Below are 27,559 nucleotides of genomic sequence, written 5' to 3' on the forward strand. Positions count from 1 at the left end.
TGATTATTTCTTTGATTGTGTAAAACAATTTTACTTGTCTGCTTTGGTGGACTGTGAAAACATCAGGGACAACAATGGAAATAACCACACCTTCGTTACATCCTTGGCTAAATCTGATATATTGCTTCTGAGAATGTCAGTAACCACATCACAACATCATAAGTTGATCTAACACGTAATCCTAACATGCATCCTTAAACAGAAACGGCTGTGTGGGATTTCAGGTAGGAAACTCCAGCATTAAAAATTGCACAACTAAATATTCTTAATGACATTGCAGGCAGAGAGTCTAATCCCCACCTCGCATTACGTTACTTGGCAGAAGATGGCGCAATATGAGTCATCTGTAGGAAAGTCCACAAAACATTGAAATGGGGCCCCATAAGTGAAACATTTCTCTTTATTACAATGGCAAAACCTTTTTGGATTCAAACAACTTGGACATGAATTTCTTCATCTCTTTGGACTGCAAGCCATAAATAATGGGGTTGAGGCTGCCGGGGATGATATGATATAAAATAGCAGCAAGTTTTCTGTAGTCTGAGTACTGCGGGAAGCGATGCAGAAGAATAATAGACATTCCACTGACCAACATGATGAGATACACAACCAGATGAGTGCTGCAGGTCTTCAAAGCTTTACTGTTCAAAGACTTGTTGTTACTGGTGAGACAGACCACTGTGATCTTAGTGTAGGTGAGAACCATGCTGCCTATTGAACCTGTGAACAGGACGATGGTGAACGTGAGGCCATAGACATTATTAACAAACACACTCTCACAGGAGAGCTTAAACAGTGCAGCATTGTCACAGTACGGGCTTCTTATCAGAGTTCTGCAGCGGTTCAGTCGTATGGTCAGACCCAGCAGAACCCCAACCAAAACAAAGGCAACCCCCCAGGCAGAGAGTGTCAGTTTGATCACCATCTTGTTGGTCATTATAGCAGTGTAGCGTAGGGGATCACAGATGGCCACGTATCTGTCAAAGGCCATAATCATGAGCACCGTGTGGGAAGTGGTGCCAAATATGTGTGTGGTGAAAGCTTGGACCACACATTCATAGTAACTGATAAGGCGCTCAGATGGAGGTCTCAACATGTCTATCAGTAAACGGGGCAGCATGATAGAATTACCCAGGATGTCATTAAAGGGCAGGTTGCAGAAAAGCAGATACATCGGCTGGTGAAGACTTTTGTCAATGAAAACCAGAAAAGCAATTACTACATTTACAAAAATTATAAACAAGTAGGAGACAAAGATAAATAGAAAGACAGGCCATGTGGAATCCTTTGAGACATTCAACCCCTCCAGTTGTAATGTTAAGCTGTTGTAGGTGTCGTTTTCCATCAACCTGAAACAACCAAAACAACGCTGTCAATGTCACAAGTAATGTCTTTGCAATTTAGAATAAGAGGTTATGTTAAATCACAGCATACAACTAACAGAACAGAAAACAGCTTTTTCCAGATATCAGCAATAAAGAATCCCAGTATGGATCATTTATAGTTTGGTGTTTTATTTCAGCTTGTTTCTATTCAAAATCAAGAACTTCATGCTCAATTCCAGGAAGTCCATCACTCATGTAGTAACTGCAGTATTTTTTAACAGAAATAAACTAAGAAAAATGTGCTGAAAGTTGTAGATAACCTGCTGTGAGTGCCTCTGGTTCCAGTCTGTTGGCCTCTCTTTGTTTTGCCTCATTGCTCGTGAGAATCAGCAGATCTCCGCTCCACAACATTTTATAGACGTGATTTTATCTTTAGGGGACTCAGTATGGTAATCATTATGCTATGCAACACTGAACAAGGAATTCTTAAGGTGGTTTGAGATAGATAGTAATAGCATGTATATGCATTAAGTAATCATACATATAAATATAGGATAGAGAGTGAATGGCTTGCTATTTCCTGGAAGTAGTGCATAACAAACTATAAAAACAGTACAAAAGATTTGCAGAATCATATTTTTAAAAAAAAGACTAAACAGCTCACTGTGTGACTGTGTGACTAGCATTCTAGACAGCGTCTAGAATGCTCTCCTAAGTGTACTGCTTAGGGGGCCACCTAGTCCTGGATAAGCAGAGGATAATGCATGGATACAGGCTTAAATCTGGCATGAAGACACTGGAACACTCGAAGCAACTCTGCAAAAGAGAATGACCACCATGCACTTCTCTAGAGTCGGTGGCATCGTGCTTTACACCACTGCATCCAACGCTTTGCATTGCACTTGCTGATGTATGGCTTGGATGCAGCTGCTCAGCCATGGAAAACCCATTCCAACCTATTCCTCTACGCTGTCCTTGAGCTAGTCTGAAGGCCACATGAAGTTTGGAGGTCTGTAGCGAATGACTCTGCAGAAAGTTGGTGACCTCTGTGCACTATGCGCCTCAGCATCCGCTGACCCCGCTCTGTCATTTTACGTGGCCTACCACTTCTTGGCTGAGTTGCTGTCATTCCCAATCGCTTCCACTTTGTTATAATCCCACTGACAGTTGACTGTGGAATATTTAGGAGAGACTAGCGAGGATATTTCACGACTGGAATTGTTGCACAGGTGGCATCCTATTACAGTACCATGCTGGAATTCACTGAGCTCCTGAGAGCGACCCATTCTTTCACAAATGTTTGAAGAAACAGTCTGCATGCCTAGGTGCTTGCTTTCATACACCTGTGGCCATGGACGTGATTGGAACAACGGATTTCAATTATTTGGATGGGTGAGTGAATACTTTTGGCAATATAGTGTATTTTAAAAAACTAGGAATAGCCACCTCCAGGTCTTGGTTCCCCTACTCCGTCTGGCCGTTGGCATGAGGATGGTGACCCAGCGACAAGCTGGCAGATGCCTCCAAGGACTGACAGAAAGCCGTTGTCCCCCTTGGACACAATGTAGGGGGTTACCATACAACTTAAAAACATGCTCTGTGAGAATTGAAGCAGTCTTGAGTGTAGACAGGAACTTAGTTAGGGGGAATGAAATTTACCACTTTAGAGAAGTGGTCCACTATGGTCAGAATGGTAGTGTTACCTTCAGGTGGGGGCAAACCGGTGACGAAGTCCATGGCAATGTGTGACCAAGGATGGTGAGGGATGAGGAGAGGGCGAAGGTGGTCAGCAGGAGCATGGTGAGAAACTTTACTCCGGGCACAGACGGAGCAGGCAGAGATGTATGTCTGGGTGTCAGCTGACATGGAGGGCCACCAGAAGTGCAGTAGAAGGAGTGCCAGGGTCCAGCGAGATCCTGGATGGCACATGGGCTTAGAAGCATGCCCCGACTGGAAAACTGGGGATCGTGCAATGGGTGTAAGTCCTGGTGGACACCTAGCAAAAGCTAGATGGTCATCCTTGGACTCCTGGACCATCCTTTCAACCTCCCACCTGGCTGCCCCCACCAGCCAGAAAGATGGCAGGATGGTCTCCTCTGACGACTCCTTGACCACAGGAGCAAACGTGACGGGGCATTGGGTTTTACATTCCTGCAGCCACGACCATAGTCCAAGGTAAAGTGAAATTGTCCAAGAAAGATGGCCCACCGAGCCTGGTGCAAGTTGAGCCTGTTGGCGGAAAGGAGGTTGGATAGGTTCTTATGGTGTGTCCATACCACAAACGGATTAGCATGGTCTCTCTCAAGACATTTGCTTATAACAAAACAAACAACTAACAACAAATGTTAACAGTGGTTGCATTGTCTTGGGTTATGACACTTTCAAGCTCTATTCACTAAAAGTACATTTTGGATGTAGGTAAATTACAATGCAATCCTGATGTGTTCAAATGTAATCTGGAGAAATACAGTTGTTTAAAGGACATTCTCACAGCAATATTAAATATATATACTAGAGGAGGACTAGGAATACAATACATAATTAAAGATAGTTTTTAATCAAAGCAATGTTTTCATAAAAATACAATCATTTATTTCATAATCATTTGAATTGTGTTATTTCATGAAAACAATCACTATTAAAACAATAATAAGGATACCATTTGGAATTTAGGAATTCAGGATGGTCAAAAGTATTTTTTGTATTAATTTATTTCTTGGTTGACTGTGACGAGACAAGTTCATAGAAAGGAAATCTTAATTAGCAGGTCAAAGTTGTAAAAAATCGGAATTGGCCTAGAAAAGAATAATTGTTCATCTGCTTTCTAGATATGTAAGAATGTGGATTCCACTGTCTATGATTCACCAGAGTTCCTGAATGGGAATTTCACTGTCTCTCGTTTATAGACCTAAGTTTGGATGCCAGTTGCTCAATTATTTTCTCCAGAGGTTCCTCTGTCTAAAGTAAGAGTCAATGTGACAGCCGATAGTGTCATGACTGGGTTTTGTTGTTTTGGTTTCCTGATTTATTTTGTAGTCCTTCTGTCTTGTGTTGTGATGTACTTTGCTTGGTCTTTGTTTCCCTCCTTTTTTGTCTCCCAGCTGTGTCTATTTGTCTCGTCAGCCTTGCCTCTAGTTCTCCCCAATCCCAGTAGCCTGCCCCTGTGTTTCCACACCTGTCAGTTGTCGAAACTAATAAACCTCTGTGTATTTAGTCTGTAACTTTCATTTCTGTCTTGGCTTGGTCATCTGTTTTATCCAGCATGTGTGTCCACCACCTGATCTGTCCTGCCTGTGTCCTGGTCTTTGTCTGGATTATTGTTTGTGAGATTTGTCTATGCTTTGGATTATCTTGTTGTTTGTTTTTTAATAGTGTTTTTGCCCTTGTGATCTCCCTGAGTTTTTTGACTTTTGTTGATTTGTTGATTTTTGTTAGCTTATTATTTAAATAAACCTTTTAACTGCATTTGGGTCCACACCTCCTTCATTCATAGTGCATCCTTGACAGATACATTTATCAGAGATCAATTTTGGTGTAGTGTCTGCTAATCATTCACAATTACAAATGGACCAGCCTCTGAGGGACATTTGAAACCCTCTCTTACGATGTGATTATTTCTTTGAGTGTGGAAAACAATTTTACTTGTCATCTTTGGTGGACTGTGAAAACATCAGGGACAACAATGGAAATAACCACACTTTCATTACATCCCTGGCTAAGTCTGATATATTGCTTCTGAGAATGTCAGTAACCACACCACAACATCATAAGTTGATCTAACAAGTAATCCTAACATATGCATCTTTAAACAGAAACGACTGTGTGGGTTTTCAGGTAGGGAACTCCAGCATTAAAAATTCACAACTAAATATTCTTCATGACATTGCAGGCAAAGAGTCTTATCCCCACCTCGCATTACGTTGCTTGGCAGAAGATGGTGCTATATGAGTCACCTGTAGGAAAGTCCACAAAACATTGATATGGGGCCCCATGAGTGAAACATTTCTCTCATTTCTCTTTATTACGAAGGCAAAACCTTTTTGGATTCAAACAACTTGGACATGAATTTCTTCATCTCTTTGGACTGCAAACCATATATAATGGGGTTGAGGCTGCCGGGGATGATATGATATAAAATAGCAGCAAGTTTTCTGTAGTCTGAGTACTGCGGGAAGCGATGCAGAAGAATAATAGACATTCCACTGATCAACATGATGAGATACACAACCAGATGAGTGCTGCAGGTCTTCAAAGCTTTACTGTTCAAAGACTTGTTGTTACTGGTGAGACAGACCACTGTGATCTTAGTGTAGGTGAGAACCATGCTGCCTATTGAACCTGTGAACAGGACGACGGTGAACGTGAGGCCATAGACATTATTAACAAACACACTCTCACAGGAGAGCTTAAACAGTGCAGCATTGTCACAGTACGGGCTTCTTATCAGAGTTCTGCAGCGGTTCAGTCGTATGGTCAGACCCAGCAGAACCCCAACTAAAACAAAGGCCACCCCCCAGGCAGAGAGCGTCAGTTTGATCACCATCTTGTTGGTCATTATAGCAGTGTAGCGTAGGGGATCACAGATGGCCACGTATCTGTCAAAGGCCATAATCATGAGCACCGTGTGGGAAGTGGTGCTAAACATGTGTGTGGTGAAAGCTTGGACCACACATTCATAGTAACTGATGAGGCGCTCAGACGGGGATTTCAACATGTCTATCAGTAAACGGGGCAGCATGATAGAATTACCCAGGATGTCATTGACTGACAGGTTGCAGAAAAGCAGATACATTGGCTGGTGAAGACTTTTGTCAATGAAAACCAGAAAAGCTATTACTACATTTACAAAAATTATAAACAAGTAGGAGACAAAGATAAATAGAAAGACAGGGTATTTGGAATCCTTTGAGACATTCAACCCCTCCAGCTGTAATGTTAAGCTGTTGTAGGTGTCGTTTTCCATCAACCTGAAACAACCAAAACAACGCTGTCAATGTCACAAGTAATGTCTTTGCAATTTAGAATAAGAGGTCATGTTGAATCACAGCATACAACTAACAGAACAGAAAACAGCTTTTTCCAGATATCAGTAATAAAGAATCCCAGTATGGATCATTTATAGTTTGGTTTTTCATTTTGTTCAAAATCAAGAACTTCATGTTCAAGTCCAGGAAGACAATCACTCATGTAGTAGCAATGCAGAAATAAACTGTGAAAAATGTGCTGAAAGTTGTAGATAACCTGCTGTGTGTCTCTGCTTCCAGTCTGTTGGCCTCTCTTTGTTTTGCCTCATTGCTCGTGAGAATCAGCAGATCTCCGCTCCACAACATTTTATAGACATGATTTTATCCGTAGGGGACTCAGTATGGTAATCATTATGCTATGCAACACTGAACAAGGACTTCTTAAGGTGGTTTGAGATAGATAGTAATGGCATGTATATGCATTAAGTAATCATACATATACGATAGAGAGTGAATGGCTTGCTATTTCCTGGAAGTAGTGCATACCAAACTATAAAAACAGTACAAAAGATTTGCAGATTCATATTTAAAAAAAAAAGAAGACTAAACACCTGACTGTCTTACAGTTGTGACTGAGGAACAACTCTTGCATACCTTGAGGAGGAAAAGCTGTAAACCATTGGTGGGGCCAAGGTCGTCTGCAGTGCTCTCCTGTACTGCTTAAGGCAAGGCAAGGCAACTTTATTTGTATAGCACATTTCATACACAAGGCAGACTCAAAGTGCTTCACATCATAAAACAAAGTGAGAAGAAAAAAAGAAAAGAAAAAATAGAAGAATTAAAAGAAAATAATAACAAATTTTAAAAATGCATTACAGAAAGAAAATAGAATAAAAACATATTTGCAATAATTAAAAACAGTGCAGACATTAAAAGATTTAGCAGAAAGCTATGGTGAACATAAAAGTTTTCAGTCTAGTTTTAAAAGTGGTCAGAGTTGGGGCAAGTCTTACATCTTCAGGAAGTTTATTCCAGCCATTTGTTGCATAGTGACTAAATGATGCTCTCCCGTGATTGTTGTTTACTCTGGGAATCACTAACAGATTGGTCTCAGAAGATCTTAGTGGTCTAGAAGGCTTATGTAGTGGGAGCATATCAGTGATATACTTCGGTCCTAGACCATGTAGTGATTTATATGTGAGCAGGAGGATTTTGAAATCAATCCTCTGACATACAGGGAGCCAATGTAAGGATTTAAGAATTGGTGTAATGTGCTCACATTTTTTGGTCTTTGTAAGAACTCTAGCAGCAGCGTTCTGAACAAGCTGTAGCTGCCTGCCATTTTTTTTCGGAAGACCTGCAAGGAGACCATTACAGTAGTCTAGCCTACTAGTAATAAAGGCATGTACAAGTTTTTCTAAGTCTTGAGCTGACATGAGCCCTCTAAGTCTTGCTACATTTTTTAGGTGATAGTAGGCGGATTTTGTTACTGATTTAACGTGACTGTCCAGACTGTCAGAATCCATAATAACCCCAAGATTTCTGGCTTTGTTTGAGGTTTTCAGGGACAGAGAGTGAAGGTGTTGAATTACTTTAAACCTTTCTTTTTTAGCACCAAAAACAATTATCTCAGTTTTGTCCTCATTTAGTTGTAGGAAGTTTTGGCACATCCAGTCTTTGACTTGCTCAATGCACTGGCACAGAAGATCTATGGGGCGATAGTCGTTTGGTGATAGTGCTACATAGATTTGGGTGTCATCGGCATAGCAATGGTGGTCAATGTTATTATTTTGCATGATTTGTCCTAGTGGGAGCATGTAGATGTTGAATAAAGTTGGCCCCAAGATTGAACCTTGGGGGACTCCACACGTTACATTGGTAGGTTCTGATACAAAGTCGCCAATGGAAACAAAATAGTTCCTATCTTGTAGATATGACTTGAACCAGTTTAAGACTGTGCCTGAGAGCCCCACCCAGTTTTCCAACCTGTCCAAGAGTATTGAGTGGTCGACAGTGTCAAATGCAGCACTGAGGTCTAATAGCATTAATATTGAAGTTTTGCCAGAGTCTGTGTTAAGACGGATGTCATTTACAACTTTAATAAGGGCCGTCTCGGTGCTATGAAAAGGTCGAAATCCTGACTGGAAGTTGTTGTGGCAGCCAGTTGAAGCCAAGAAGTGATTTAGTTGTTGGAGGACAACTTTCTCAATTATTTTACTTATGAAGGGTAGATTTGAAATTGGTCTGTAGTTGTTGATAATAGAGGCATCTAGGCTCCGCTTTTTTAGAAGAGGTTTAATGACTGCAGTTTTGAAGGCCTTTGGGAAATTGCCTGATTGAATGGAGTTATTAACTATTTGCAATACGTCTATTGATAGGCAGTCAAAAACATTCTTAAAAAAGTTGGTAGGTAAAGCATCAAGGCAGCAGGTGGATGATTTTAGATTTGTCACCGTTTCCACTAGAGTTTTAGAGTCTATGGCATTAAAGCTTGCCATCATTGCTGTGTTACTTTTGCCTGAACAGGGTGCTGATCCAACTTTTTTGTTTGAGATATTGATGGCGCGTCTGATGCCTTCAATTTTATTAGTATAAAAGAATGCAAACTCATTGCATTTCTGCGTGGAATGGAGTTTAGCTGGTATTTGTGTTGGGGGGTTGGTCAGTCTGTCAACAGTTGCAAATAGGGTTTTCGCCTTATTAGTGTTGTTGTTTATGATATTGGAGAAGTATGTTTCTCTCGCACTTTTTAAGACTAAATTGTAGGCCCGGAGGCTCTCTTTATAGATGTCATGGTGAATATGAAGTTTAGTACTCCGCCAGATTCGTTCAGCCTTCCTGCACTCTCTTCTCTGGGCTGTCACAACAGCAGCTTTTCTCCAGGGTGCCTTTTGCTTACCAGAAATTGTTTTAACCGTAGCAGGTGCAATGACATCTATGACATTCAGAATTTTGGAATTAAAGTTGTTTACAAGATCATCAGCATGACATGGGTTTAGAGGTGGTAACGAGGAAATGGCATTTTTAAAGAGTACATTGGCATGTTCATTGATGTACCGCTTTTTGACCTTATTTGATTCTGTTTGTGTGTCAGGAATGAAAGAAATATTAAAGAAAACACAGAAGTGATCAGACAATGAAGGATCAGTCACAAAAACATCAGAAACATGGAGACCTTTTGTGATAATCAGGTCCAGGGTGTGTCCCTTACAATGAGTAGCCTCTTTCACATGTTGAGAAAGGTCAAATGTGTCTAGAATATTAAAAAGTTCTTTTGCACCCTTGTCATTCAAATCATCAATATGAAAATTAAAGTCACCAGTTATAACTAGGCAGTCAAAATCAGTGGAGATGCTAGACAATAATTCAGTAAAATCATCGAAAAAATTTGACGAATATTTAGGTGGCCTGTAAATAATTAACAGGAGAACTCTGGGAGAGCATTTCAACACAGCACAAAGATATTCGAATGATGGAAAAACACCAAGGGACATCTGTTTCCCCTGAAATGTATTTTTAAATATAGCAGCAACCCCTCCACCTCTTTTCCCAGATCTATAAACATCAATAAAATTATAGTTGGGGGGTGCTGTCTCGATCAGAATGCTTGCACTGTTATTTTGTTCTAGCCATGTTTCAGTTAAAAACATAAAATCAAGTTTAGAAGTGGTAATAAAATCATTGACTAAAAATGATTTGTTATTAAGAGACCTTACATTTAGCAGACCCATCCTGATGGTGTTATTGACAGGCTTTGAGGTTGACTTTGATTTTGAGAGAACAGGAATGAGATTGTTTAGGTTAGCAGTGTGTTCAAGTTTCCCAATGTTTACTCTCTTAGTAGTCACAACAGGAATGCAGAAGGTGCCATGTTTTGATGTAGGCGACCTTGGGTCCAGCTGATAATGCGGTCTACTGCTGAACCCTTTTCTGTCTCAGCAATATTCAGGGCTGCTGTCAGGGTGGGGAGGGGGTGGCCAAAAGGGAAGAGGTGGCCATAAGGGAAGAGTCTTGGAGGTCTTGGATTTTAGTGACTTAGTTGCAGCTTTGAGAGAGGGGGTCTTGGATTTTGGTGACTTCGTTGCAGCTTTGGAAGAGGGGGTCTTGAGTTTTGGTGACTTAGTTGCAGCTTTGGAAGAGGGGGTCTTAGATTTTGGTGACTTCGTTGCAGCTTTGGAAGAGGGGGTCTTGAGTTTTGGTGACTTAGTTGCAGCCTTGGGAGAGGGGGTCTGAGTAGGGCGGGGGGTAGGTGGGGGTAGCTCCTGGAATTCCAAGGGGGAGGGGGGAAGAGAAAGGTTTATTGGAGGGAGGGAGAATGACGAAGACCTGGATTGGGATTTGGGAGGGGTGGGGGAGGGATCCACATTCAGTCCTCCTTCGACGTTGTTGATAATCTGAGAAGGGCGGGGGGTAGGTGGGGGTAGCTCTTGGAACTCCAAGGGGGAGGAGGGGAGAGAAAGGTTTATTGGAGGGAGGGAGAATGATGAAGACCTGGATGGAGGTTTGGGGGGGGTGGGGGAGGGATCCACATTCAGTCCTCCTTCGACGTTTCTGATAATCTGTGTTTCGTCTTCCCTCTTTGTTGGTTCCTCTCGTCTCTTGTCCTTGGCGACAGATGGATGACGCAGGCAGTAAGACATGTTGGTGATGAATAGCTTTGCCCCTAGCTTATTTAGGCAAAGTCCGTTTGTCTTAAAAAGATGCCTGCGGTCCCAGAAAAAGCGGAAATTGTCAATAAAATGCATTGGGCGAGTAAGAGATGCAGTTGAGAGCCATTTGTTGAGCCAGAACAGTCTACTGAATGTCTCAGCTCCTCTCCCGGTCGGGGGCAGAGGGCCACTGATGAAAACCTCAGCATTCACAGAGCTGACTGTTTCAAAGAGTTTGTTGAAGTCCTCTCTCAACTCTGTTGATTGTTGTTTTTCAATGTCATTAAATCCAATGTGCAGAATGATATTTTTCACAGTTGGGTGTGCAGCCACAATTTCCAGGATTCTTTTTTCCAAATCAGACACCGTATCCTTCGGAAAGCAAAGTACTTTGATGTTATTACTGCTTTTCATATCTTTTACAGAAAAGTCACCCACAATCAGATTTTCAGGCCCTGTCGTTAGCTTTCTCTGTGGCTTTAAGTTAGCAGGTCTTACCCTGCTGCGTGGTGGTGGGGGGTTATCCAGGCAGTCAGAGGGGGATCCATGGTCCTGCAGCAGTGGAGCAAACCTGTTCTTTAGTTGAACAGTTGTTTGCTGGGGAGGTTTCTTGGTAGCTCTCCTCTCCCCAGCTGTCCGCTGCTGTGTCCTACGAGGCAGTGGGGTTGAGGAGGCGCTGTGCCTGGATGGAGATGGTAACGCAGGCCAGCCGGTCAGATCACAGATATCGGGGCGCTGGGTCCTGCCAGATATCCGTTCTCCCATGTCACGGGGAAATGGTCTTCTCTTTGGCTTCGCACCAAGTGTGTTCCAGGGAGGATTATCGCTGGTAGATTTATTACCGTGTACAGGATCCTCCCGTTTCTTCATAGCTTCATTATTGCTACTTAGCTGGGTTCTAGCATGCTCCTGTACTGTTTTGAGTCAGTGCTAGAGTGGTGTTGTTCCCACAAAGTCCATTCACTTCTACATTTACTTCTAACCGATTCATTTTTGTTTCCAGCAGTAAAATCTTCTGTAGGAGTTTATGGTAATCTTCCGTAGAGAAGGGAGGCATCTTCTGCTAATTACCTTTAGCAGGCTCAGGCTTATCTTGTTTGGTAGGCCTCCCCGCGTAGCATTGAGGAAGTCGTAAAAATATTGAAAAATGCCCGTTTTATCTCAAAGAAAATATAATCCCACTGGTTTTGTAAATATCCAGGAGCTGCTGCTCTTTGTTTCTTATTGAGGAGAAGCAGATAGCAAAAAATAGCAGAAAATCGCAGGCAGGGGTGAGAGCAAAGAGGAAAAGCGTCTGCACTGTAGCAAAGCCGGAAGCATTATGGGGCGACCTAGTCCTAGATAAGCAGAGGATAATGCATGGATACAGGCTAAAATCTGGCACATCAGTTTTATGTCAAAACCAATCCATGAAGACACTGGAACACTCAAAGCAACTCTGCAAAAGAGAATGACCACCATGCACTTCTCTAGAGTCGGTGGCATTGTGCTTTACACCACTGCATCCAACGCTTTGCATTGCACTTGCTGATGTATGGCTTGGATGCAGCTGATCGCCATGGAAAACCCATTCCAACCCATTCCAACCCATTCCTCTATGCACTGTTCTTGAGCTAATCTGAAGGCCACAAGAAGTTTGGAGGTCTGTAGCGATTGACTCTGCAGAAAGTTGGCGACCTCTGTTCACTATGCGCCTCAGCTTCCGCTGACCCCGCTATGTCATTTTACGTGGCGTACCACTTCTTGGCTGAGTTGCTGTCGTTCCCAATCGCTTCCACTTTGTTATAATCCCACTGACAGTTGACTGTGGAATATTTAGGAGCGACTAGCGAGGATATTTCACGACTGGAATTGTTGCACAGGTGGCATCCTATTACTGTACCATGCTGGAATTCACTGAGCTCCTGAGAGCGACCCATTCTTTCACAAATGTTTGAAGAAACAGTCTGCATGCCTAGGTGCTTGCTTTCATACACCTGTGGCCATGGACGTGATTGGAACAACGGATTTCAATTATTTGGATGGGTGAGTGAATACTTTTGGCAATATAGTGTATTTTAAAAAACTAGGAATAGCCACCTCCAGGTCTTGGTTTGCCTTCTCCGTCTGGCCGTTGGCATGAGGATGGTGACCCAAGGACAAGCTGGCAGACGTCTCCAAGGACTGACAGAAAGCCATTGTCCCCCTTGGACACAATGTAGGGGGTTACCATGCAACTTAAAAACATGCTGTGTGAGAATTGAAGCAGTCTTGAGTGTAGACAGGAACTTAGTTAGGGGGAATAACATTTACCACTTTAGAGAAGCTGTCCACTATGGTCAGTATGGTAGTGTTACCTTCAGGTGGGGGCAAACCGGTGACGAAGTCCATGGCAATGTGTGACCAAGGATGGTGAGGGATGAGGAGAGGGCGAAGGTGGTCAGCAGGAGCATGGTGAGAAACTTTACACAGACGGAGCAGGCAGAGATGTATGTCTGGGTGTCAGCTGACATGGAGGACCACCAGAAGTGCAGTAGAAGGAGTGCCAGGGTCCGGCGAGATCCTGGATGGCACATGGGCTTAGAAGCATGCCCCCACTGGAAAACTGGGGATCTGGCAATGGGTGTAAGTCCTGGTGGACACCTAGCAAAAGCTAGATGGTCATCCTTGGACTCCTGGACCATCCTTTCAACCTCCCACCTGCCTGCACCCACCAGCCAGAAAGATGGCAGGATGGTCTCCTCTGACGACTCCTTGACCACAGGAGCAAACATGACGGGGCATTGGGCTTTACATTCCTGCAGCCACGACCGTAGTCCAAGGTAAAGTGAAATTGTCCAAGAAAGATGGCCCACCGAGCCTGGTGCAAGTTGAGCCTGCGGGCGGAACGGAGGTTGGATAGGTTCTCATGGTGTGTCCATACCACAAACGGATTAGCATGGTCTCTCTCAAGACATTTGCTTATAACAAAACAAACAACTAACAACAAATGTTAACAGTGGTTGCATGGTCTTGGGTTATGACACTTTCAAGCTCTATTTAGTAAAGGTGAATTTTGGATGTAGGTAAATTACAATGCAATCCTGATGTGTTCAAATGTAATCTGGAGAAATACAGTTGTTTAAAGGACATTCTCACAGCAATATTAAATATATATACTAGAGGAGGACTAGGAATACAATACATAATTAAAGATAGTTTTTAATCAAAGCAATGTTTTCATAAAAATACAATCATTTATTTCATAATCATTTGAATTGTGTTATTTCATGAAAACAATCACTATTAAAACAATAATAAGGATACCATTTGGAATTTTGGGGAATTCAGGATGGTCAAAAGTATTTTCTGTATTAATTTATTTCTTGGTTGACTGTGACGAGACAAGTTCATAGAAAGGAAATCGTAATTAGCAGGTCAAAGTTGTAAAAAATCGGAATTGGCCAAGAAAATTATAATTGTTCATCTGCTTTCTAGATATGTAAGAATGTGGATTCCACTGTCTATGATTCACCAGAGTTCCTGAATGGGAATTTCACTGTCTCTCGTTTATAGACCTAAGTTTGGATGCCAGTTGCTCAATTATTTTCTCCAGAGGTTCCTCTGTCTAAAGTAAGCGTCAATGTGACAGCCGATAGTGTCATGACTGTGGGTTTTGTTGTTTTGGTTTCCTGATTTATTTTGTAGTCCTTCTGTCTTGTGTTGTCATGTGCTTTGCTTGGTCTTGGTTTCCCTCCTTTTTTGTCTCCCAGCTGTGTCTAATTGTCTCGTCAGCCTTGCCTCTAGTTCTCCCCAATCCCAATAGCCTGCCCTTGTGTTTCCACACCTGTCTGTTGTCGAACCTAATCAACCTCTGTGTATTTAGTCTGTAACTTTCGTTTCTGTCTTGGCTTGAGGGGTACTCCACCAAACTCGCTAATTAACGCGGCACTTACCTAGTTAAGCCTGGTTAGAACTAACGCCAACTTCCACTTGCGGCTAAACCCATTCCATTAACGCATTTCAGCCGCGCCTTGTTGAGGCTTATTCAAGCCAGGTTAACGTTGTCGTGTGTTACGCACGTTCACAGGATATGAAGCCAGACCAGAACCGTGAATGTCGAATCATCGAGAAAATGGCAGAAAAGACCAGAGCAAAAATTGGAACTGTACGAGGAGTACAAACCCATCATAACCAAAAAATGGAATACTGTAGTGATAAATAAAAATTGCGAGGCTGCTTGGGCAAGAATTGCCGAACGATTAAATACGGAAGTACCGTTAAGAGTAACATGTTCTAATATAACACTGACAACGATTTCTCGGACGTGAGGATAGTGTAGCGGTAACGCGCCGGCTTTGCACACGGCCGGCCACGGTTCAATTCCCGACTATGGAACTTTGTGAAACGTCTTTCTTTGGCCGGAACTCTCTCTCCCTCTCTCTCTCTCTCTCTCCCTCTCTCTCTCTCTCTCTCTCTCTCTCTCTCTCTCTCTCTCTCTCGATAGGCCTAGTAAATGGATCTACATTGACCAACTCATTTATCTCAACAATTGCCTATCATGTTTTTGCAAGTTATATTAGGGTTCTGGGGAAATTGTATGACATATTTATCATAGTTAAGGTAAAATGTTGCTCTAATTCTCTGATCTAAAGACAATTATACAGGCACAAAAAAAAAAAAGACACGTGATGTCCTCCCCGGGATGTGAACCTGGGATGCCCATGTTCAAGGGCAGGTGCATCACCACTCACCCAACTGGGGGCTCTAGATAATGATATGGCCAGTCGGTCTTAAACAAAATAAACGATTTATTCATAATTTTTTAATTGCAAGCATGTATTCTTAGACGCTTGATGAAAATATAGCCTGTTTGTACTTCATATATGTAATTTTGGTAATTTTTGGTCTTTCACGTGACGAAATCACGAGGACTAGGCTTGGCGGAACCTTCTGCTGGTAAAGTTGTTTCCGACAGACGGACTTCTCTGAAACCCCCGCTAAAGTAAGCCTGATGGTTAGCCTGCCCCGGGGCAGGCTAGTTTGGTCGGATAAATTCCCATGGTTACTTAGCGGAGAGTGCCTCAAGTCACGTTGATGGAACGCAACTCTCACTAAAGGTAGTGAGGCTTATCGAAATTAGCCCGGCTTTGCGCTTAGCGAGGTTGATGGAATACCCCTTTGGTCGTCTTTTTTATCCAGGATGTGTGTCCACCACCTGATCTGTCCTGCCTGTGTCCTGGTCTTTGTCTGGATTATTGTTGGTGAGTTTTGTCTATGCTTTGGATTATTTTGTTCTTTGTTTTTTGATAGTGTTTTTGCCCCTGTGGTCTCCCTGAGTTTTTGGACTTGTTTTTTTGTTAGCTTATTATTTAAATAAACCTTTTAACTGCATTTGGGTCGATACCTCCTTCATTCATAGTTCATCCTTGACGGATATATTTATCAGAGATCAATATTGGTGCAGTGTCGGCTAATCATTCAGAATTACAAATGGACCAGCCTCTGAGTGACATTTGAAACCCTCTCTTACGATGTGATTATTTCTTTGAGTGTGGAAAACAATTTTACTTGTCTTCTTTGGTGGACTGTGAAAACATCAGGGACAACAATGGTAGTAGGACTTTTGTTACATCCCTGGCTAATTCTGATATATTGCTTCTGAGAATGTCAGTAACCACATCACAACATCATAAGTTGATCTTACATCTAACAAGTAATCCTAACATGCATCCTTAAACAGAAATGGCTGTGTGGGTTTTCAGGTAGGAAACTCCAGCATTAAAAATTGCACAACTAAATATTCTTTATGACATTGCAGGCAAAGAGTTTTATCCCCACCTCGCATTACGTTACTTGACAGAAGATGGTGCTATATGAGTCATCCGTAGGAAAGTCCAGAAAACATTGATATGGGGCCCCATGAGTGAAACATTTCTCTTTATTACGATGGCAAAACCTTTTTGGATTCAAACAACTTGGACATGAATTTCTTCATCTCTTTGGACTGCAAACCATATATAATGGGGTTGAGGCTGCCGGGGATGATATGATATAAAATAGCAGCAAGTTTTCTGTAGTCTGAGTACTGCGGATAGCGATGCAGAAGAATAATAGACATTCCACTGATTAACATGATGAGATACACAACCAGATGAGTGCTGCAGGTCTTCAAAGCTTTACTGTTCAAAGACTTGTTGTTACTGGTGAGACAGACCACTGTGATCTTAGTGTAGGTGAGAACCATGCTGCCTATTGAACCTGTGAACAGGACGACGGTGAACGTGAGGCCATAGACATTATTAACAAACACACTCTCACAGGAGAGCTTAAACAGTGCAGCATTGTCACAGTACGGGCTTCTTATCAGAGTTCTGCAGCGGTTCAGTCGTATGGTCAGACCCAGCAGAACCCCAACCAAAACAAAGGCAACCCCCCAGGCAGAGAGCGTCAGCTTGATCACCATCTTGTTGGTCATTATAGCGGTGTAGCGTAGGGGATTACAGATGGCCACGTATCTGTCAAAGGCCATAATCATGAGCACCGTGTGGGAAGTGGTGCCAAACATGTGTATTGTGAAAGCTTGGACCACACATTCATAGTAACTGATGAGGCGCTCAGACGGAGGTCTCAACATGTCTATCAGTAAACGGGGCAGCGTGATAGAATTACCCAGGATGTCATTGACTGACAGGTTGCAGAAAAGCAGATACATCGGCTGGTGAAGACTTTTGTCAATGAAAACCAGAACAGCTATTGCTACATTTACAAAAATTATAAACAAGTAGGAGACAAAGATAAATAGAAAGACAGGCCATGTGGAATCCTTTGAGACATTCAACCCCTCCAGCTGTAATGTTAAGCTGTTGTAGGTGTCGTTTTCCATCAACCTGAAAGAACCAAAACAACGCTGTCAATGTCACAAGTAATGTCTTTGCAATTTAGAATAAGAGGTCATGTTAAATCACAGCATACAACTAACAGAACAGAAAACAACTTTTTCCAGATATCAGCAATAAAGAATCCCAGTATGGATAATTTATAGTTTGGTGTTTTATGTCAGCTTGTTTCTGTTCAAAATCAAGAACTTCGTGTTCAAGTCCAGGAAGTCCATCACTCATGTAGTAACAATGCAGCAATAAACTATGAAAAATGTGCTGAAAGTTGTAGATAACCTGCTGTGTGTCTCTGCTTCCAGTCTGTTGGCCTCTCTTTGTTTTGCCTCATTGCTCGTGAGAATCAGCAGATCTCCGCTCCACAACATTTTATAGACATGATTTTATCTTTAGGGGACTCAGTATGGTAATCATTATGCTATGCAACACTGAACAAGGACTTCTTAAGGTGGTTTGAGATAGATAGTAATAGCATGTATATGCATTAAGTAATCATACATATACGATAGAGAGTGAATGGCTTGCTATTTGCTGGAAGTAGTGCATACCAAACTATAAAAACAGTACAAAAGATTTGCAGATTCATATTTAAAAAAAAAAAAAGACTAAACACCTGACTGTGTGACAGTTGTTACTGAGGAACAACCCTTGCATACCTTGAGGAGGAAAAGCTGTAAACCATTGGTGGGGCCAAGGTCGTCTGCAATGCTCTCCTAAGTGTACTGCTTAGGGGGCCACCTAGTCCTGGATAAGCAGAGGATAATGCATGGATACAGGCTTAAATCTGGCACGTCAGTTTTATGTCAAAACCAATCCATGAAGACACTGGAACACTCAAAGCAACTCTGCAAAAGAGAATGACCACCATGCACTGCTCTAGAGTCGGTGGCATCGTGCTTTACACCACTGCATCCGACGCTTTGCATTGCACTTGCTGATGTATGGCTTGGATGCAGCTGCTCGGCCATGGAAAACCCATTCCAACCCATTCCTCTACGCTGTCCTTGAGCTAATCTGAAGGCCACAAGAAGTTTGGAGACCTGTAGCGATTGACTCTGCAGAAAGTTGGCGACCTCTGTGCACTATGCGCCTCAGCTTCCGCTGACCCCGCTCTGTCATTTTACGTGGACTACCACTTCTTGGCTGAGTTGCTGTCGTTCCCAATCGCTTCCACTTTGTTATAATCCACTGACAGTTGACTGTGGAATATTTAGGAGCGACTAGCAAGGATATTTCACGACTGGAATTGTTGCACAGGTGGCATCCTATTACAGTACCATGCTGGAATTCACTGAGCTCCTGAGAGCGACCCATTCTTTCACAAATGTTTGAAGAAACAGTCTGCATGCCTAGGTGCTTGCTTTCATACACCTGTGGCCATGGACGTGATTGGAACAACGGATTTCAATTATTTGGATGGGTGAGTGAATACTTTTGGCAATATAGTGTATTTTAAAAAACTAGGAATAGCCACCTCCAGGTCTTGGTTCGCCTACTCCGTCTGGCCGTTGGCATGAGGGTGGTGACCCAAGGACAAGCTGGCAGACGTCTCCAAGGACTGACAGAAAGCCATTGTCCCCCTTGGACACAATGTAGGGGGTTACCATACAACTTAAAAACATGCTGTGTGAGAATTGAAGCAGTCTTGAGTGTAGACAGGAACTCAGTCAGGGGGAATAAAATTTACCACTTTAGAGAAGCTGTCCACTATGGTCAGAATGGTAGTGTTACCTTCAGGTGGGGGCGAACCGGTGACGAAGTCCATGGCAATGTGTGACCAAGGATGGTGAGGGATGAGGAGAGGGCGAAGGTGGTCAGCAGGAGCATGGTGATAAACTTTACTCCGGGCACAGACGGAGCAGGCAGAGATGTATGTCTGGGTGTCAGCTGACATGGAGGGCCAACAGAAGTGCAGCCGCAGGAGTGCCAAGGTCCGACGAGATCCTCACCTAGCAATAGCTATATGGTCAACCTGGGCCTCCTGGACCATCCTTTCAACCTCCCACCTGGCTGCCCCCACCAGGTAAAAAAGCTAATTTAGTTTACACATTGCTGAAGGTCCGAGAGTTGTTTTGTCAACTCCATTAGGTGCTGTTAGCTCTCAACTACAATCGAGAATACTCATTTACAAGAAACCACTTGGGGCTATACATTGTCTGTCTTAGGTATAACAGTAATACTACAGTAGTTTTATCCATTGTATGCCTTTTGTGTTGAGTTTAATAAATTGCCATCAAAGTAGGTCAATTTGCATTTTACAGCCCTCATTTTTGGTTATTACACAAACCTATCCTATATTTACAGGGAATGACTCTGGCCTTATGAGTTTAAGTTAGAGTACTTTAATTTTGTTACTTATTTAACAATATATGCCAGAAAGATTACAAAATATTTTTTTTTCTTCACGAAAAACAAAATATGATACATGGTTACATCAGCTAGATCAACAAATTACGAACAATAATATGACATCCATCCATCAATCAATGGGAAACAACTTTACACAGAGCTTAAGAAGGTTATCAGCTCATATCAGCTAATCTTTTCAAATCCAAATAAATATAACTCCTCCCAACATTTTGTCCCGCCTGCTGATCCTGTTTCTGAAATACGTCACAAGGGATAGAGATTCTGTAATTTATTTTTTACTACTTTTGCAATGTCTTGCCACAATTCGTTATAATTTTAAAACTATTATCTGTTGGTGTTTAAAACTCAGATTGTTTTAGGTCCCTGCATAAATACACCGATCAGCCATAACATTACGACCACCAGCCTAATATTGTGTAGGTCCCACTTTTACTGCCAAAACAGCCCTGACCACTGGTGGCATGGACTCCACTAGACCTCTGACATCTATCTGGCATTAAGCCGTCGGTAGCATGGGGCCTCCATGGATCGGACTTGTTTGTCCAGCACATCCCACAGATGCTCGATTGGATTGAGATCTGGAGAATTTGAACCTGAACCATTTCTGCTTTGTGGCGCATTATCCTGCTGTAAGTGGCCACTGCAATCAGGGAATACCGTCTCCATGAAAGGGTATAAAACACATATGTTGTGGTGATGAATTCAACAAGAACAAAACAAACATGGAATTTCTCTTTATTATGATGGCAATAGTTTAGACAAGAATTTTCGTATCTCTTTGGACTGAACTCCATAAATAAAGGGGTTGAGACAGCCAGGGACGACATGAAACATAATTCTACCGAGTTTTCTGTACTCTGAGTACAGAGTGAAGCGATGCAGTGTAATGTTTGATATTGCAATGATCATCATGATCAGAAACACAACCAGATGAGTGCTGCAGGTCTTCAAAGCTTTACTGTTCAAAGACTTGTTGTTACTGGTGAGACAGACCACTGTGATCTTAGTGTAGGTGAGAACCATGCTGCCTATCGAAGCTGTGAACAGGACGACGGTGAACATGAGGCCATAGACATTATTAACAAACACACTCTCACAGGAGAGCTTAAACAGCGAGGCGTTGTCACAGTACGGGTTTGTGATCAGAGTCCTGCAGCGGTTCAGTCGTATGGTCAGACCCAGCAGAACCCCAACCAAAACTAAGGCCACCCCCCAGGCAGAGAGCGTCAGCTTGATCACCATCTTGTTGGTCATTATAGCAGTGTAGCGTAGGGGATTGCAGATGGCCACGTATCTGTCAAAGGCCATAATCATGAGCACCGTGAAACTACTGGTACCAAACATGTGTATGGTGAAAGCTTGGACCACACATTCATTATAACCAATTATGCGCTCAGACGGAGGCCTCAACATGTCCATAAGTAAACGCGGCAGAAAGACAGAATTTCCAAGTATATCATTAATGGGCAGGTTGCAGTAAAGAAGATACATGGGCTGGTGTAGGTTCTTGTCAATGAGAATAAGAACAGCAATGCTCATATTTGCAATCGTTAAAAATACGTAGGAGACAAGAAGGAAGAGAAAGAACGGGTACATAGCCCCTTTTGAAATAGTTATTCCCTCCAGCTGGAGTGTGAGGCTGTTATAGGTGTAGTTTTCCATCAACCTGAAACAACAAAATAACGTTAAAGTCACAGATAATGTCCTTGTCATTTCAATGTATTCAAAAATTACAGGAGCCAATATTCTTTACATGGATGTGACCTTGATTATAAACTATAATAATTAGTTACTTGCATGTAAATATTACCACCTTTCTCAATGTTTCATCTTCCCCCCTCACTGAGTCACTGACGGTAGTATGGCCCAGCAAATATCAACACCGCAAAGGGTCACAAAGTTTTATAGACACAGTTTCATCATGGGAGTAATTAATTATCTTTATGTTGGATAATGTGTGATGCAACAATAAGAAATCATTACGCAAATGTTTACAAGCTACACAGTCAAGAAGTAATGTTTGATACCTTCCCTTACATTCCAAACTGTAGCTCTCACAATATGTATAGAGAAAATATCTTTAATGAAAAGTGTTTTACAACTGATGGACATTAATAATTCAACCATAGGCATAGTAAACAGTAAACCCAACCCGGCATATTGGTCAGCTCATATAAGGCTGTTTTCCCTTTTAGGCCTCTCTACTTGTTTATGTGGGAAAGCCTAGAAACCTGTAGACCACATGGGGCAACAGGAGTTTTCCCCCTTTAGGCCCATCTGGATGTTTTTCTGGCAACCTACAGATTGGCTTTCCCAAAGAACACCCATATCTTACTTAAATAACGACTGTTCATTTTTATTTCACCCTGAACACCAGGATAATCCACAGACCTCGCTGTGAGCAGGTTGTAAAAATGTATTTGTAAAAGCTTGATGAAGTTATGTAGTTAGAGAAACACGTCATTACATTTTTCGAGTGTCATTTTTTTATGCTTTGAGCATCACAAATCCAAATTCTATCTTCATTACTTCCTCTTTGGAGGGCCAGTGATCAGGCTCAGCAATCAAACGAAGATAATTAACAATATGTTGATAGTTACTAGCTACGGACAGAAATAGGGAAAGCACTTGACCACCAGGTCACTGATGTGGAAATGTGCCAGGATATTAAAAACTTTACAAACAGGTTAAATAGGTTAAAAACAATTTGACAGTTTACGAAATTATCTTGAGTATGATGGCCTAAAGAAATAAAACAACCTCATTTTTTAAAGCCTTTTAAATTAGTAAAATGCTTGATGATGCTAGCACGTAACTCTTTACTGACCAGGCCGTAGATAATGGGGTTGATGGCTGGGGGAATGATAATAAACAGGATGCTGAATAACTTCTTGATATTTTGTGAGAGAGAGGGGAACCTGTGACTCACAATTATGACCACTGAAGCTATTTGGTACAGCACATACACAGAAAGGTGTGATGCGCACGTCTGAAAGGCCTTATTGCGGATTGCATTGTTAGCACTGCCTTCTTTTACAGAAGCATGCAGGATTTTGAAGTAGGAAAATGCAATGATGAGGAAGATACTTGTAGTCACACACCAAGTCATGGACAGACCTAGAAAAACAAACAGAAAATTACAAATGTGATATTATGTGACTTTTAACTGCTGAAATGTTAACTGCTGAGATTAGAGAGACATCATTAGATTTGTTGTGTGTGTGTGTGTGTGTGTGTGTGTGTGTGTGTGTGTGTGTGTGTGTGTGTGTGTGTGTGTGTGTGTGTGTGGTCTAAACGAGTTGACTGACCATAGATGTTATTTATGGGGGTGGGGCCACAGGCCAGGTTCAGGATAGCACGGTTGCTGCAGTAGACGTGTTGGATGGTGTTACTACACAGCGGAGCATTCTTGTGGAAGGAGAAGAGCACAGCAATACACAGCAGAGCGACGATCCAGGCCAGAGCACAGCAGGTGTGCAGCCGAGCCGATGTCATGATGGCGTGATACCTGAGTGGTTCACACACAGCAATATACCTGCAGAGGCAGAGCACTGTTAAACATCCACAGCTTGTTCCAGTTAAAAATATATATTTACAGGATATGAGCAAACTGTTTGCATCTGTTTATGTAAAACATCTTGAAGTTGATCTCATTTAGGCTTTCCTCAAATAAAAAGTCATGAACCCATTCGGGTGAATTTTGTGCAAAATCTATTCAACATTAAGGCATTATTAAGTGCAAAGCACACAGGAGAGGCCTTCAACGACATTAATAATGATAACAATTATAACAAAACAGTGTAACAGCGTTTTCCCAACTAATTAAAAAAAGTAATTCAGATGAAAACCAGGTTGCAAGACAAATTTCATCAGGAAGCCATGATAGCAAAAGCACAGTTCTTTAAGGTTTTAAGTGCAGGTCAGGGGTTGAGTTTCTTTGTACGATGTAGGTACAGGTATAAGGGACATTAATGTTAATAAAGATGTATGGTTGGGCTGGACTAGGCTGTGCTTTAACAGTAACCCTGAAATCAATCCTGAAATTATTGGAAGCCAAGGCAGGGAGTCTAAAATGGGGGGTTATGTGATATTTTTTGTTTGATCCACCTAACAGTCTGGCTGCTGTTTTTTTGCATAATTTGAAGGTGTGAACGTGCTTCATTGTTTCGGCAGGTAAAGCGAGGAATAACAATTGTCAACAAGAACATCAAGGCATAACTTTCTCCAGTCCAACGAAGATCATCCTTTAAGATGGGTAGCCAGAGCTGTGAGTCTTTGTTTGGCGGTCTCCAGGGTCTCTGGTATGTAGTGTTTGGTGTACTTCCTAGGTAGTTATTTCTTTCTAGCACCTTGTTGTGGCTCTGATAGCTGGTATACCTCTCTCCATGTTGCCTTGATTTTAGTCTCCAACCTCCAACCTCCTGGGGGATACTGCTCCTTATGGCTTATGCCGTTCATCTTGTAGCCAAGCATCTCTAGCATTGTTGCTGTACTGTACAGTTCTCCAGACTAACTTTTTACATTGTTCGCAGTGGTGCATCTAACTTTTTCTTTCCTAACTTGCACCAGCACATAATTTAGGTGCCCCCAAAGTTTTCACTGTGCCTTTTGGCACCACAATAACACACCAATTATTATTGTACTACTTTGGTGCTTCTTGCACTTCAATCATCTGGGAAGGAGCATACAGCTGCTTGGTCCTCCTGACTGGCTTGCTGTCCTTCACATCCAATTCATTTTCATTTATAGATGTTCAGCATTCCACCTTCTGAAAATTATGGTTATAATACTTTGCAGGTACAATATAAGCAGACACCTCAAGCCATGGAAAATTGGCTGCAATAACATGAAACAAGAGAAAGCCAATGACGCTCTTGCTGAACATATTTATCAGCATATTTACGACACTTCATCTCTTTATTGAGACACACAGCCCAATGTCCATGTTTTTCTGTTGAACTTCCTCATGTGTGGTCAGCAGTACTCCTTCCTCCACAGAGGCGATATTTATTTACTACTGTGGTCACGAAACCACTCTGGTCAGCTCTATATCGCCACCTTGAGGACTGACGTTGAATATGTCAGCATGGGTCAACTTGTGTGGACCATGTTTCTGGCTTGACAACGATTCCACTCTTCGACTGCTGCTAATTTCAAATCAATGCCACCCATGATTCAGACATATTATTCAACCTAATCTTATGGGCTCAGCGTTCCTTTTTTGGTAGAGTAAAAGTGAAAGATTAAGTCATGTATTTATTACTTAGGATACTGAGGATCCCATTTGCTTGTTTTTCTTTCTTTTTTTCTTTTTTTTTTTGCTTTCCTTTTTACTGCTCATATGCTTTATTTAGTTTGCATTATTATTATTATTATTTTTTAACATGTTCAATAAAATAATAATAATAAATTGTGCCTTTGGTATCAGAAAAAAGCAAATTTAGTTTACACATTGCTGAAGGTCCAAGAGTTGTTTTGTCAACTCCATTAGGTGCTGTTAGCTCTCAACTACAATCGAGAATACTCATTTACAAGAAACCACTTGGGGCTATACATTGTCTGTCTTAGGTATGACAGTAATACTACAGTAGTTTTATCCATTGTATGCCTTTTGTGTTGAGTTTAATTAATTGCCATCAAAGTAGGTCAATTTGCATTTTACAGCCCTCATTTTTGGTTATTACACAAACCTATCCTATATTTACAGGGAATGACTCTGGCCTTATGAGTTTAAGTTAGAGTACTATAATTTTGTTACTTATTTAACAATATATGCCAGAAAGATTACAAAATATTTTTTTTTCTTCACGAAAAACAAAATATGATACATGGTTACATCAGCTAGATCAACAAATTACGAACAATGATATGACATCCATCCATCAATCAATGGGAAACAACTTTACACAGAGCTTAAGAAGGTTATCAGCTCATATCAGCTAATCTTTTCAAATCCAAATAAATATAACTCCTCCCAACATTTTGTCCCGCCTGCTGATCCTGTTTCTGAAATACGTCACAAGGGATAGAGATTCTGTAATTTATTTTTGACTACTTTTGCAATGTCTTGCCACAATTCGTTATCATTTTAAAACTATTATCTGTTGGTGTTTAAAACTCAGATTGTTTTAGGTCCCTGCATTAATACACCGATCAGCCATAACATTACGACGACCAGCCTAATATTGTGTAGGTCCACCTTTTACTGCCAAAACAGCCCTGACCACTGGTGGCATGGACCCCACTAGACCTCTGAAGGTGTGCTGTGGTATCTGGCATTAAGCCGTCGGTAGCATGGGGCCTCCATGGATCGGACTTGTTTGTCTACAGATGCTCGATTGGATTGAGATCTGGAGAATTTGAACCTGAACCATTTCTGCTTTGTGGCGCATTATCCTGCTGTAAGTGGCCACTGCAATCAGGGAATACCGTCTCCATGAAAGGGTATAAAACACATATGTTGTGGTGATGAATTCAACAAGAACAAAACAAACATGGAATTTCTCTTTATTATGATGGCAATAGTTTCTTGCAGTCAAACAACTTAGACAAGAATTTTCGTATCTCTTTGGACTGAACTCCATAAATAAAGGGGTTGAGACAGCCAGGGACGACATGAAACAAAATTCTACCGAGTTTTCTGTACTCTGAGTACAGAGTGAAGCGATGCAGTGTAACGTTTGATATTGCATTGATCATCATGATCAGAAACACAACCAGATGAGTGCTGCAGGTCTTCAAAGCTTTACTGTTCAAAGACTTGTTGTTACTGGTGAGACAGACCACTGTGATCTTAGTGTAGGTGAGAACCATGCTGCCTATCGAAGCTGTGAACAGGACGACGGTGAACGTGAGGCCATAGACATTATTAACAAACACACTCTCACAGGAGAGCTTAAACAGCGAGGCGTTGTCACAGTACGGGTTTGTGATCAGAGTCCTGCAGCGGTTCAGTCGTATGGTCAGACCCAGCAGAACCCCAACCAAAACTAAGGCCACCCCCCAGGCTGAGAGCGTCAGCTTGATCACCATCTTGTTGGTCATTATAGCAGTGTAGCGTAGGGGATTGCAGATGGCCACGTATCTGTCAAAGGCCATAATCATGAGCACCGTGAAACTACTGGTACCAAACATGTGTATGGTGAAAGCTTGGACCACACATTCATTATAACCAATTATGCGCTCAGACGGAGGCCTCAACATGTCCATAAGTAAACGCGGCAGAAAGACAGAATTTCCAAGTATATCATTAATGGGCAGGTTGCAGTAAAGAAGATACATGGGCTGGTGTAGGTTCTTGTCAATGAGAATAAGAACAGCAATGCTCATATTTGCAATCGTTAAAAATACGTAGGAGACAAGAAAGAAGAGAAAGAACGGGTACATAGCCCCTTTTG

General features: G+C 41.9%; 4 protein-coding genes across 4 annotated transcripts; all 4 read right to left on the reverse strand.

Annotated features, from left to right (window-relative positions):
- Positions 1-403: 403 nt before the first annotated feature.
- LOC311025279 (olfactory receptor 8G17-like) lies at positions 404-27,260 on the reverse strand (the record flags this gene model as incomplete). The annotated part of the gene is made up of 5 exons (XM_084028130.1): positions 404-1,187; positions 21,652-21,828; positions 23,264-23,279; positions 23,471-23,697; positions 26,809-27,260. The coding sequence occupies 5 exons, from the start codon at positions 27,258-27,260 to the stop codon at positions 404-406; spliced, it is 1,656 nt and encodes a 551-aa protein (XP_083884256.1).
- Positions 5,347-6,303, reverse strand: LOC311025244 (olfactory receptor 8G17-like; the record flags this gene model as incomplete). The annotated part of the gene is made up of 1 exon (XM_084028077.1): positions 5,347-6,303. Exon 1 carries the CDS (start codon positions 6,286-6,288, stop codon positions 5,347-5,349), a length of 942 nt encoding a protein of 313 aa, XP_083884203.1. The 5' UTR covers positions 6,289-6,303.
- LOC311025245 (olfactory receptor 8G17-like) lies at positions 16,841-17,788 on the reverse strand (the record flags this gene model as incomplete). The annotated part of the gene is made up of 1 exon (XM_084028078.1): positions 16,841-17,788. The coding sequence occupies exon 1, from the start codon at positions 17,780-17,782 to the stop codon at positions 16,841-16,843; it is 942 nt and encodes a 313-aa protein (XP_083884204.1). The 5' UTR covers positions 17,783-17,788.
- LOC311025280 (olfactory receptor 2K2-like) lies at positions 22,924-27,260 on the reverse strand (the record flags this gene model as incomplete). The annotated part of the gene is made up of 3 exons (XM_084028131.1): positions 22,924-23,279; positions 23,471-23,697; positions 26,809-27,260. 3 exons carry the CDS (start codon positions 27,258-27,260, stop codon positions 22,924-22,926), a joined length of 1,035 nt encoding a protein of 344 aa, XP_083884257.1.
- Positions 27,261-27,559: the final 299 nt, after the last annotated feature.

Source organism: Eutrigla gurnardus (genome assembly GCF_963514095.1).
Source record: "Eutrigla gurnardus genome assembly, chromosome: 15".
In the NCBI taxonomy this organism is placed as follows: Eukaryota; Metazoa; Chordata; class Actinopteri; order Perciformes; family Triglidae; genus Eutrigla; species Eutrigla gurnardus.